This window comes from Aythya fuligula, chromosome 7 (genome assembly GCF_009819795.1).
Source record: "Aythya fuligula isolate bAytFul2 chromosome 7, bAytFul2.pri, whole genome shotgun sequence".
NCBI classification, from domain to species: Eukaryota; Metazoa; Chordata; class Aves; order Anseriformes; family Anatidae; genus Aythya; species Aythya fuligula.
Genome location: NC_045565.1, coordinates 12,421,619 through 12,434,168, shown reverse-complemented (window position 1 = coordinate 12,434,168; position 12,550 = coordinate 12,421,619). Strand labels below are relative to the sequence as shown.

Sequence of the window (12,550 nt, the reverse complement as noted above, 5' to 3'; positions counted from 1 at the left end):
AAATGCTGGATCTGTGGATGAAGGGTGGAAATGCCCACTGCAAATTCCTGCTCTCCCCATGTGAAACTGAGGTGAGCCCCTGTATGACCTCTTGCCCTGCTAACTGTCTGGATTAGTGGGGTCCTTGAGATAGCCAGGTCCCAGGTGGGAAAGGTTTTCACATGTTAAAATCAACATCATGGGAATTATTTCCTGCATCACAGAGTATCAAGCAATGTGTGTGTGAAAACCAGTTAATAGTAGATTGCAGTGGTCTCTATTTGAGTTGTTTGCATGGTCCAAGCATACAACCCCATGAAGATCCTATCAAGGGTAAAGAAGAGTTGTGTTTAGTTGAATTCTTGAAGTTGGTAGGTAGAAAATGTGATCTTACCGTAGCTACCAAGATCAATCCAACATGAGCAATCCAAGACTGACTGACACAATTAACCTGCATTCCCATGTTACAGACCAGTAGGCCAGATACAGTCAGGAATGCCTGTCACTTTTTTTTTTTTTTTTTTTTTTTTTCTTACCAGTGCAGTGTCTGTCTGCTAGGTGTTTACACCATTTCTTGCTCCTTGGAATCAAAATTCCCAAATTTAAGCTACATTTCAAGCATTTATTCTTTCTGATGCTTTTGAAAAATCACTTAACTGCTCTGTTTCCTGTCCATCTTGGCATAATGGTAAAATTTATGCAGTAACCACACAGTCTTGTTTATAAAGACATTCAGGTTGTAAGCGATGTATCAATATGAAATACTTCTATTGCATTTTATAAGGTTCCCGTGCAGGAATTTCTCTGGTATGGCTTGAGTCCTTGAATAGGTGCCTTTCTAAAAATGCCAATTTAGAAACTTCTATTAAATATGTCCTTCTTGTTTATCCGCCTGTAAATTCTGCATTGTCCCTTAAGTCTGGGTTTTCTGGTACCAGCCTCCCTGATGGCTCTGCTGAGGCCTCTGTCTTCACTTTTGTCTGAGCCACCACCCTCAGTCACTTATCCTGTATATCTCAGGGTGCACTCGTTTCCTAGCCAAGCGCTGTAGGATTTCAACAATGAACATATCTTCAAACAGATCTCTTCAATGCTCCTCTAAATCATTTCACTTCACCGAGCTAGCTCCGGGCCTCGTGTTCTAGTGATCCAAGGTGGTCTTTGGCAGACTTTTTAGAGGTATATTTTTTCTTTTTTTTTTTTTTTTTTTTCATTTCTGTCTTTCTTGGAAAATGACCTCTGTGTAACTCAGAAGTTCCTATCATACTGTCTGTACAAGTTTTAACTCATCTGACTGTGCAGGAATAAAACATAACGAGCGATTTAGCAGTTTTAATCCATAAGCCTAGAGATAATGATTTAGCCTATATTCCCAAATAAGAAATCACCACTGTGACAGAGAGTGAGATGGTTTGCTTCTCGCAAAGGCCTGTAAACATGGAAAATAGCATTGTTTGCTCTACCAAAGATACCTGTGAACTCTTAGCAAAACAATTAAAAGCTGCTCTGGCAGTGCTTTCAAACTGCAAAATTAAGATGATACTTTCTTTCACTCGTCTTTTGTCTTATTAAATAATAGGCCTTCAGGGCCAGAACTGTCTTTTATTATAGGTATGCACAGAACTCAACACCAAATGCTAATTTTGGTTTGGGCTTCTAGTGGCTACTACAATTAAAACATTAAAAAGAGTGTGGTCATCTTTCTTACGGTTACCAGAGAATTAAACAGATTGATGACTCGATTAAATTATTTCCCAAAACAGACTAGCAGCTGAGAGCATAAAAGGCAACTGAAACATACATACTGACTTAGCTACTATTAAAAAATAATAATAATAATAATAATTGTAGCTGGTAATCACTATACAAAATAAACAGCTGATTTTCAGTTTCATGTGCAGTAAGAGTCTTGACAGCTTCTTTCCTTAGTGTGTGTGTTTTCGTGGTCAGAGCTGTATGGGAACACATCCATTTTGCTCGGTCAGCCTGCTCCTTTTGTAATTTCTCTAGCTTTGAATCCAAAGTCCCACCATTTAATCAGCTGTGTTTACTTCAGCCTTGTGTTATGAATTGGACAACAAATGCTGAAATTTCCACTGTCCATTTTAAATGTGCAGCTATTTTACCCAAGTTCTAGAACTCATTTTATGGGGTGATGCACGACTGTTGAATAGAAGATACATGGTAGGATAGGATGGCTTGCTGTTAGAACGATGTGTTTTTTTCTTTTTGTGTACCTTTTCGTCTGTCAAGGACCTTTAAGCCCACAGAGTCTACTTGTTGGTGTAGAGTATTTTGGGGGTTGTAGTCAAAACAAAAAAACACAAACCCTCCCCTAAGTCCCAGTACTTAAATCTAAGAAGACAAATAAACATTTCAAGCTTTTGTTTATCCCTGTTTTCCGCTTGTGAATCTCAAGGGTAGGTATTTTCCTTTAGTATATGTTACAGATATCTAATATGTTTTCTAAAGCTTTTACTGCTTCTGTTGTTCTCTGGATTCTCTCCTAAAGCCCATGGTAATGGACACATTGAGAGATTTAGAAAAATTGCTAATCATCTCCCCTGTCCTACCTATCACTTAGAAGTTTGCTGTTTTGGAAATGTTATATGCTGTATTGGCTATAAATACCAACTGGAATTTCTCATAACCAAACCAGATGATTCTCATAGGCACCTGCTTCGTAGATGATAATACTTTATTTAGGATAGTTTGAAAGAGAGCCAACTGTGAAGAAATTAAGAAGGATTTAATGAAATTAAGCAACTGGGCAATGAAGTATCAGATAGAAATCAATGCAAATGAAGTAATGCAAAAACACTCCTAACTTTCCATAGAAGTGGCTCTGTTCACTGTTTCAACTTAGCAAGATTTGAGAGTTATGGTAAAAAGGTCCATAAAAATGTTCCAGGCCAGCCAGAAAGCGAACATGTAGAAGGAACTATTAGTAAAGGAATAGAAAGCAGAACTGAAAACACCGTTATGGCACTGTATGTACAAATTCATTGTTTACCCCTCTTTTGGATACTGTGCAAAGATCCCCTCATCTCTAAAAGGATATCATAAAACTGGAAACACCTTGGAGAAGGGCATTAAAGGTGAGGCATTAGAGGCACGGAACAGCTTTCTTATAAGTAGTGATCAAGTTGGCTGCAACTTTGGTTTGGAAAAGACATGACTGGGAGGTGCAAAGGTGTAAGTCTAAAAATCATGCCAAGCACAACACAGGTGGGTAACTCAACTTGCTTCCTCCAGCACAAGAAGTAGGGCGCGTTACATAAAGCTAATGGAGCAATCTCTGGAGCAGATTCTTGATGCAACGGGGAGCAGGTTTGGGAAGGGCAGCTTCCAAATCATTGCCAAGAGCGCTGATACTGATGCTCAGGGTTAAGAGAGATCCAGTGAGCTGGAAGCTGTTGAATCGGTATGTCAAAGCTCTTGTTAAATGCTGTACGTTGGGATCCTGCCCTGACCTCTGTGCTCGGGGCAGGACTGGGGCCCAGGACTGGCGGGGGCTGGAGGCTGGCCGTCCCGGTTGCAGCGCGGTGCAGGCGCGGTGCTGGTGCCGCCAGGCGGCTCTGTGGGAGGCGGGCGGGATGCCGGCAGCGCCCGCCCCGTGAGGGCGATAAAAGGCGGCGCCGCGCGGCCCCGCCGTGTCTGCGCGCCCCGGGCCCATGCAGGCGCTGAGCGCCGCCCGCCGCCTCCTGCCCCGCACCCGGCCCCGGCCCGGGCTCGCCCGCGGCTGCGGCTCGGGGCCCGGCGCCCCGCGGAACCCGCTGGTCTACCTGGACGTGGGCGCCGACGAGCAGCCGCTGGGCCGCGTGGTGCTGGAGGTATGGGGGGACGGGACGGGACGGAGTGTCCGGCAGGGCCGCGCCGCCAAGGGCAGGCGGGAGGGCAGCGGTGGGGGCTGCCGGGGGTCGGTGTAGGGCTGCGGGGCGGTGTCTGTGCCCCTTTCTCCTTGGCCTCTCGGTGAGGCTGCGCCGCGTGGCTCCGTGCTGGGCACGGCTCGGCCCCTGCGGCTGTGCCCGCGGCGGCTCCGAGCCCTGGGCCCTGCTCAGAGGTAGCTGGGGGTTGTCGTGAGGGTGTGCCCGTCGATTGGAGCGGCTCTGAGACGGGGCTCCAGGTGGTGTGCAGTAAGCAGCCAACATTTGTATAGAAGGGCATGCTGTGAGTTAGCCAGAGCAATACCCGGAGTATTACATGGTTTTGGGATGGCTTGGGGTTTCTGATAGATCGCGTTTAGGTAGAAGGGTTCAATTGCACCAACTCACCGCACGCAAGTTGTTCAGTGCATGTATGTGCAGAAAACTTGACTAATTCTTCCTTTTCTATTTCTTCAACAGCTGAAAGCTGATGTGGTCCCAAAGACAGCAGGTAGAGCATCACCTTGAGAATTTCATACTTAAAATGGCAGGAAGAACATTCCCTTAACTTAGGGAAACTATTTCCATCTTCCTTCCCCATTTGTGAAATCAAGAAATATGTTCTGAACTTCGTCAGAACGGTGCTAGGGTTTTAGTTTGTTGTTTCAAATAGTTTTATTTTGTAACTTCTATGAACTTATGTACAGGCCATATGTTGGGTTACCGGTGGTGAATAACTATGCTTGAAAATGAGTTGCCTTTTATTAAAATCAAACCACAAAACAAACTGGAAAGGGAAACCCACAAAGAGTTCCTTTTGGTAGGGTTTTATAACAGCATACAGGGTTTTATCTTCCTTGTCACTAGTTAACTAGTGTACCCAGGTTATAAAGTTCTTGTGCTTTTCCACATGCTTCTTTCCTTATTGCTTACTTAGTGGTTCTGAAAAACTTGTAGCTTTCTTTCAGTTCTCAGTAGATGAACAGAGTAAGGAAAAGCATCATTTCCACAGTAATCTCAAGAACAAAGGCACAACATGCAGAAATTGTGATCTTTGACTCCGTAGTGATGGGACTCAGGGGTGTGAAGGTGTAACAGCAAAATCCAAGGGCAGTGCGAGGGAGGATTCTGTCTGTACCCTGGTTTGCTTTATTTCTGTGGTTTTGTAGCAGTGTTTCTTTGAGGATGAAAACAACCAACTGATAATACCTTAAAGATATAATAGACTTCTTGAAGTATATAATCTTGGGACCTAGTGACGTTAATTGTGTTTGACTTCATTACGTGTCATGTATGGGAACATACTGTTCTATGCTTTGTTTCCACAGAAAACTTTAGAGCTCTCTGTACTGGTGAAAAAGGATTTGGTTATAAAGGATCCACTTTTCACAGAGTGATTCCTTCGTTTATGTGCCAGGTAATGTTGTTCTTTGTTTGTTTTTGCTTTCACTGTTAAAATTATCTGTACGTTATTCAAGTATTTTTAGAATCCTTTAGACTAGTGGTAACATTTCAAGTGGCTGTCTTTGCCAGCTGCAGAATGAACAAGTGACAGTGGGGCTTGTCTTTTTGCTCTCTTGGCTCTGGCTGTTGCTCAGCCTATCTGTGGTACTCATAAATGTGAATTCTGTATAGGCTGTCTTAAAAAATGGCTTAAAGCAAAGCTTTTATCACAGCATACTGAAGCATGGGGTATATTTGATGAATAGCACACGCTTGTGAGTAGAATTAGAAGAGACCTTATATGCTGAGTGAGCTAAGAAAACAGTGTGTCCATTCTTAGTAGCATAATTTGTTCACAGTAAATAATGTGTTTCATTGGGGAAAAAACAACATTTTTAACCTCAACGTCCTTCTAATTTGGAGGGGAGGAAGGAGCAAAAACAATTGGTTAGGATAAACTTTTGGGATGGCACACAGAAGATTTTCCTTTTATTTAAAGGATGTTGGTATGCGGGTTTTTTTGGCCTTCTTGAAAGTATTTTTTTTCTATTGTACTTTGCAGGTGAACAGGTTTCTGCTGCTGTAGTGCACTGAATTGTTTAATTCCTAGTGGTCCTCTCTTCCTTAGTTGAGGTCCTCTGTTCTCTACATTTGAACAGCATTGGATTGTAGTACAGCTTTGAAAACAATTTGAGATAAAGGTCATAACAAGTGGGCTTGCTTTATTAACTGGTGACTGTGGTGGTCTGTCATCCTCTTTAAGTTAAAAATACAGTTGTCTGAACAAGAGGCCCTCATATGACCCATTTCTACTAAGAGGCAGGGTACACGTGTGCTGTAAAGGAACTAATTTCTTGCCTTTGAACTGAAAACACCATTTTTGTGGTGCTGACAAAGGGACACAATTTAGCAGTCTTTCTGGGATCAGGAGTATACTTATATATGAAAGACAGAAATTCTACTAAGTTGTACCACTAGTTTGAGAAGTTCTGTGTAATCAGGTCCTCCTAGCCTCTTCCCTCCTTTGTCTCCACAAATGGACCTGAAATGAGGATACTAGGATACTCTGATGCAGTGAGATGATGGATTAATGTTCAGGAATTACTCAGTAGTCATTACCGAAGTGAAATACTGTCATAGGTTTCCACATACTGTTAAGCAAGATGAAACAAGCCAGAGGTCCTTCCACTTGTTGAGATGGAGCGTTAATATGATTCAGGTGATCGGTATGCCTAGTTGGAGTTCATCATATCCAGATGATGGCTTGGACTTGGTAATTAAGATGCCTCCATGTGGCACCCAGCATGCAAAGCATGCTTGTGGGATTGCATAGGTGTTGCTGTAATATAGCCCATAAAGGATTGCTCAGGGTGCAAATGGAAAGATGAGTACCACGTGAGGGAGTTGTGGTGTGCCAGCCTGGGTAGCATAGTTTCTGGGAGAGGAGACAGCAGCTTGCTGGGAGCAGTGTTTAGTAGCTGCCTTGGGGAGTCGCTGTGGTGTGGGGTTTGCTTGTTAGGTTTTGTGCCTAACCTGAAAGATGTCTATGCCAGCAAGCAGTGTGGCAGAGGGCAGTGTAGAACACCTTGGATGTAGCACAGGGTAGAGATGCAGATGAGGATCTACTGCAGAGGTTTGTGTTTTGCTAAAAAAAAAAAAAAAAAAGGTACTGCATAAGGGCCTGATTTTTGTGACTTGTCTTCAAGAGGAATGGCCTCTTCAGTTACATCTTTAAATAAAAACAAAGTTCAGGATTACAACTCCCAGAGATTCCAAATGTCTCTCACTTACCTGTCAGCTCACCTCTGAGTTTGAGTGGGGCTATCCAAATCTAGAAAGCAAAGTCATGCTGCTGTACTGAAAGGTGAAAGGTACTTGTGTCTGTCCACTTAGAATAAGGGGAACCTACGTGGCTGCTCAGTGCTGCATTCCCAGTTTGCAGTGCTTAAGCAAGAAAAGCTGGAAGCAGCAAACAGTGATGTTGGAGACCCTGACCAGTATTTATCCCTCTTGGGAGAAAGAAGGGAGGAGAGGAAGGGGGTGAATGTGGGAGTTTTCCTGGCTTGCCTGATTAATATATTTGGGTGTATTTGCTCTGAGGCATTTAAGGTGTTTCTTAAAATCACTGCTGAATTGCTGCATCACATTTGGGAACAAGACTTGTAATAGAGAGAAGTGGTTGTATGAGGTAGAGACATCAACTGGAGAATATCAGCAATATCTGGAGCAGAAATTTGCTTTTAGCTTTTTTATTTTCATCTAGTTACATGATTTTAAATCCTCCTGTGACCATACTCATTTTTAACCTGATATTTGAGAAAATTTGCTAATTTTATTACTTTTAAATGAGAGCAGGCGAGTACAGTTCTGATAGCATTGTTTCTGGTATAAAATAATGCTTTGTGTGCTAGTAAAGTTAAACCCAATACCCATTTTTATTTCAGGGTGGTGACTTCACAAATCATAATGGAACTGGTGGAAAATCCATTTATGGAAGTAGATTTCAAGACGAAAATTTCATACTTAAGCATGTAGGACCTGGTAAGTGAACGTATTCTTTCTGCCTTCTGATGACTATAACCTGTAATGACGCATTGTTTATGAAGATATATTTTTTATAAATTCTTTAGATATGTGGAGCATGTGGTAGGTACAGAAATGTTACTGAAGTTTAACATTGCATTGTCCCTGGCATGTGTTTATTTATAGACTGCAGTACAAATATGTCAGCCCATAACAGATGATGTTGTTCCTTACATAAAAAGGACTATGCAAAATCAAGATCAGTATTTGTGTGTGTTTTACTTAGAAACTCTACCAAGGTCAAATTACTACTTTGATTTCCTTTTTTTCTAAGTCAGAGTTGAACTTATACCTGAATGGTCATTGCAGAAGTGAAATAAAGCATTCTGGGATTTATCTACTATCTAACACAACCACATCCTTATAAGATTAAATGAAATCTAGAAAAAATAAAGGGAAACCCATGCATACACATCTGATTAAATCCCAAGTTTCTTTTCGGGGGATTGTTACTTCCTCATAGTAAAGGAACTACTGCTGCTGTTGAAACACAGTAGAGGTTACCTGGTATTAATTACATACAGGACATGTACAAATAATTGTTACCAGAGTTCTTGCTGTCACCAAAAGAGAGGCTGTGCTGGAGGGAATAGTTCAAGGCAAGAAGTCAGTATTAGCAGTCATTTGGAGATCACGTGACCTTCACATGATCTTCTGTCTGTCTATCATTAATCTAAATATGTGGAAGAAAACTGTCTTCTCTACGGCATGCTGTTTATACTGATCTAATAACCTGCTGCTGTTCCAGGTGTTCTTTCGATGGCCAATGCAGGACCTAATACAAATGGATCTCAGTTCTTCATTTGCACTGCAAAAACAGACTGGTACGTTCGTAGCCCTGCATATCAACCTAATGAACTGATGCCTAGAACCAGAGGGTTTTTAGTTTTCTTAGTTTGTGATTTTTAATTTGCACATTACCTGACGGTAACGGGAAAACAGACGGCTTTGTGCCACTCGAGGGAGGAAGGGCTGTGAGGGTAACAAGTAGCTTTACATGCAGTTGATACTACTCCAGACACAGGTAAGACCCTATAAACTGTCTGAATTTCTCTCCCTTCTGTAGTTATGTTAGTGCACCTCTCTTTTCTTCAGTTTATTTCAGTACTTTGTGCACTGATGTCCAGTTTTCTGTGGTCCAAGCATAAAACGAAACTCAGTGAATTTAATGGTCAGGTACAGAAATAAAAAATAAAAATAAAATTAAAAAAAAAAACACTGAACTTAAGGACAGGACTTAATGGCAACTAGTTAAGCCTGTTTCACTTGAACAAATGCAGTATTTGTGCTGGTGACTGAGGGTGTGTTAACCTGGAGCAGTGTTTGAGGGGCTTCAGTAGCATGTCTGCAGTGTGTGTGGCACACAGGCTGGCCTAACTCACCGTGCTTCTAGCCCCATCATAGTTGCAGGTAGAGTAACTTTACCTCTGTGCTGTGGTGTAAACCGAAAAGCTGTAAGGAATGGGTCTCAACAAAACAGGTCCCATATCCCTCATGACACATGCAAGGTCTAGAGCTAAATGTTTTTCTTGTCACTGCAAGTGCAGTTGTCCCTTTCCCCTAATCAGAGTTGATCAGCGGGTAACAGCTATGATGATCTGTTTACATCCCTTTGCTGCACTTGATTTGGTCCAGTCTTTGCTGTTTTATGTAAATCTGCCTTTGTTATTTCTGTTACAGGCTGGATGGAAAACATGTCGTGTTTGGGCATGTCAAGGAAGGAATGGATGTTGTGAAAAAAATCGAGAGCTTTGGTTCCAAGAGTGGAAAGACGTCCAAGAAGATTGTTATTACTGACTGTGGCCAGCTGTCATAACCTTTTGACCTGCCATTTAGGACAACTTCAATGCTGTGAAAAATGGATCACAGAACCAAAACATTTCTGATTCCATAAGTAGCACCTATGGAGCCGTATTTTCTACTTAACTTGGTCCTACTTTTATATTTCTATTGAATAATACTGCTTGAAAGCATAAAATGTTCAATAAAAACATGTTTTAACCAAGGTACCTTGGTAGTCACTACCACACTCTCTTGGTAGAGATTCCCACTGTGTTTTAAAAGGAGTAGTATGGTAATTGAGAGCATATCTGACTGTTCTGTTAATGCTTTTCTTACTATTTGGATGCTTTGGGTGTTGGAATTGGTGGTAGAGTTGACAACAAAATACTCTGTAACTGACAGATAGATAAAAGAAAAATTGAGAAAAACAATGCTCCCTTTGGTTCCAAAGTAGTCATCTGTTCTGTTGTCTCATTTAAAAAAAAAAAAAAAGATACTAACTAATGCTCTCAACTACAGGCAACAATACCATCAAATGTTTTCTTTCTGTGTCTCAATTTAAGTCTTTCCACTAGAATTAATATGTGTGGTTGTGGGTTTTTAATTTGTCAGTTTCTGTAGTCTGACCACTGTTTAAAACTGAACTGATCCTTACTTGATTCAACGGAGCAATTTGACTTCTGGATTAAGTGAACTGCTTTAAGATGAGGTGGCGCGCTGGTAGAGCTCTACCAGTTCGCTAAGGCTACAAATGAGACAAAAGATGATGGGACTTTTTTACTATGCAACAGTGAACTTAATAGAAGTACAATTCTGCTCCGAGACATATTTTTGTGAAGAATACAGCACAGTACTCAATAGATCAGCTATTTTTGCACTTCAAGAATATAATCAGAATGTAATGAGCTTGCTTGAGTGAGAAATAGATTTTAGTGATTTTTTTTTTTGTACTGTTAGTTCTGCAAAGTTGGCCCACCTTGGATTATGGTTTCTTCTCATGCATCATCAACAGGAGTCAGAATTGGTCACTGGAGTCGCATAGCCTACTGGGTGCAGCAAAACCATTATTGTTGTGGTTGATGCGTGAGAAGAGGAGAATTCAGCTGATCAGATAAACACATTTCATTTGTAGAAACCACTATGTTTTATGTGGAGTCCTTGAGCAGTAACAACTGTTGGAACCTCACAATATTACTTTAAGAATTGCTAAAGCTGTGAAGTATTAATGCTTGTGGGAAAAGCACTTGACTGTTTTTGTGTGATAATCTTGTTACTGAAGAGAAAAATAAAATGTGATAGCTCTTCTCAACTGTGATTACTTCCACTGTGTTCTGCTAATACAGGGGTTTAAAGCTATTCTTTACTACACTTTTTTCCACTGAGGGCTGCCTTCTTGTGTGTACGTAATAGTATTCTGAGAGAAATTTAACAGAAAATGGAATTGACAGTTATTTTTTCCTATTTAATCTATCTTTGTAGTATTTTTGAAATATTAATTTGTGCTGTTTAGGCTTATTTTAGTTTGATATAATGATTTTTCTCTTAATTTGTATATGGAAAATAAATGCAGTTCTACCACAAAAAGGTGTGTTTTTTTTTTTTTCCCTTTCTTAAACAAGACTTTGGGCACTTACCTGAAAGCAGGCATGTGAGGTGCTGAAGCATGTTGTGTTCACTTGTGCTATTTTACTCCATCCACATTGTAATGAGTCTCATCTGCAGGTTATCAGAAGCTACCTTGTTCCAGAAATATGGCCATCAAGAGGCAGGGCAATGGTACCAGGGCAATGCACCTTTAAAATGTCTGGCTTATTCCATCAGCTGCAGGGATAACAATGAGCAAAGTGTAAATTTACCTGCTCTGTGTTGCTTTTTTTATTCTTAATTCTGCTTTGACGGGGTTTTCCAGCTTCTTGATAGACATTTGAGGCTATATGCATATATGTAGCAACATGGCTTGAGTTTGTACTGTTACTCCTGAGCTCAGGACCAGAGGCAGTGGTGTGATGGGACCTAGCGTTGCTGAACTTTAGCATGTTGGGGGTCTGGCCCATGGCTGTTGGTCTTGGTTTGCTTGTCCATTGCACCTGTGTCCCAAGCAGCGCTTGCAGCTCCTGAGGTAGTGTGGAATTCAGCCTTGCTAGTAACTCTCCTCCTGGGTATACCTCTGGCCCCTGAGCACGTCTGCCCCTCTCCTAGGAGTCCTGGTGTGTCATAAAGCTAGCAGAAGAGGCTTCTCCCTCCACAGCCTTGCTCTGTCATTGTGTCAGCGTGAAGGCTGTGGTCTGGAACAGGAAGAGTTAGGCAACATCAGCAGCTGCTTGTGCCTTCCTCACTGGGATTTTGTATTTCATCAGGGCAAAATTGTTACAGCAATGAACTCTGCCAGGGAGGGAAAAGGGCTCTTGCTTTTAAAGTTAATCCATTTCATCTCTGAGAGAAGGAAGTGCCCCAGATAACTTTGGAAGGTTGTATAGATGTCAAATCCCAATAGGGTAGGTGCTTTCCTTGTTTTCTTCTGGTAAAAAAGGGTTGATCTCCAAGCAACTCAGAACATGGTTCAGTGTAAAGCAGCTGAGTGACGCTAGAGGAGCTAATTGAATTCACACTGTATTAAAGTATGGAAAAGGGCTGCCACGGCAGGTGAAGTGCAGCGAGAGGCCACTTTGCCCCCGTGCCCGCCATTTCCTACTCAGCCGCTTCCCTGATGGGAGGGCTGGGGCACCGCTGCCCTGCCCTGAGATACTGGAGCCCCTGTGGGCGATGCAGCAGAGCGATTACACCAAGCCTGTGCTAGTCTATTTTGTGTCAAAAAGTGACTGTCCGGGTTATTTCGCTTCATGTTTCACACAGCGGTCCCAGCCCGAATGCCCTGAGGCGCTCTGCGAGGAGCGGGG

At 42.0% G+C, this 12,550-nt stretch overlaps 1 protein-coding gene across 1 annotated transcript; it reads left to right on the top strand.

Moving 5' to 3' along the window:
- Positions 1 to 3,653: 3,653 nt before the first annotated feature.
- On the top strand, positions 3,654 to 10,962 carry PPIF (peptidylprolyl isomerase F). Its single transcript, XM_032191148.1, has 6 exons — positions 3,654 to 3,812; positions 4,326 to 4,356; positions 5,174 to 5,262; positions 7,733 to 7,829; positions 8,620 to 8,695; positions 9,552 to 10,962. Exons 1-6 carry the CDS (start codon positions 3,654 to 3,656, stop codon positions 9,685 to 9,687), a joined length of 588 nt encoding a protein of 195 aa, XP_032047039.1. The 3' UTR covers positions 9,688 to 10,962.
- Positions 10,963 to 12,550: the final 1,588 nt, after the last annotated feature.

Excerpts from the sequence above, each read along its gene's own strand:
- PPIF (XM_032191148.1), top strand. The coding sequence starts at position 3,654 with ATGCAGGCGCTGAGCGCCGCCCGCCGCCTCCTGCCCCGCACCCGGCCC. Across the intron at positions 7,830-8,619 it reads ACTTAAGCATGTAGGACCTG|GTGTTCTTTCGATGGCCAAT; the intron begins GTAAGTGAACGT and ends CTGCTGTTCCAG. Across the intron at positions 8,696-9,551 it reads TGCACTGCAAAAACAGACTG|GCTGGATGGAAAACATGTCG; the intron begins GTACGTTCGTAG and ends TTTCTGTTACAG.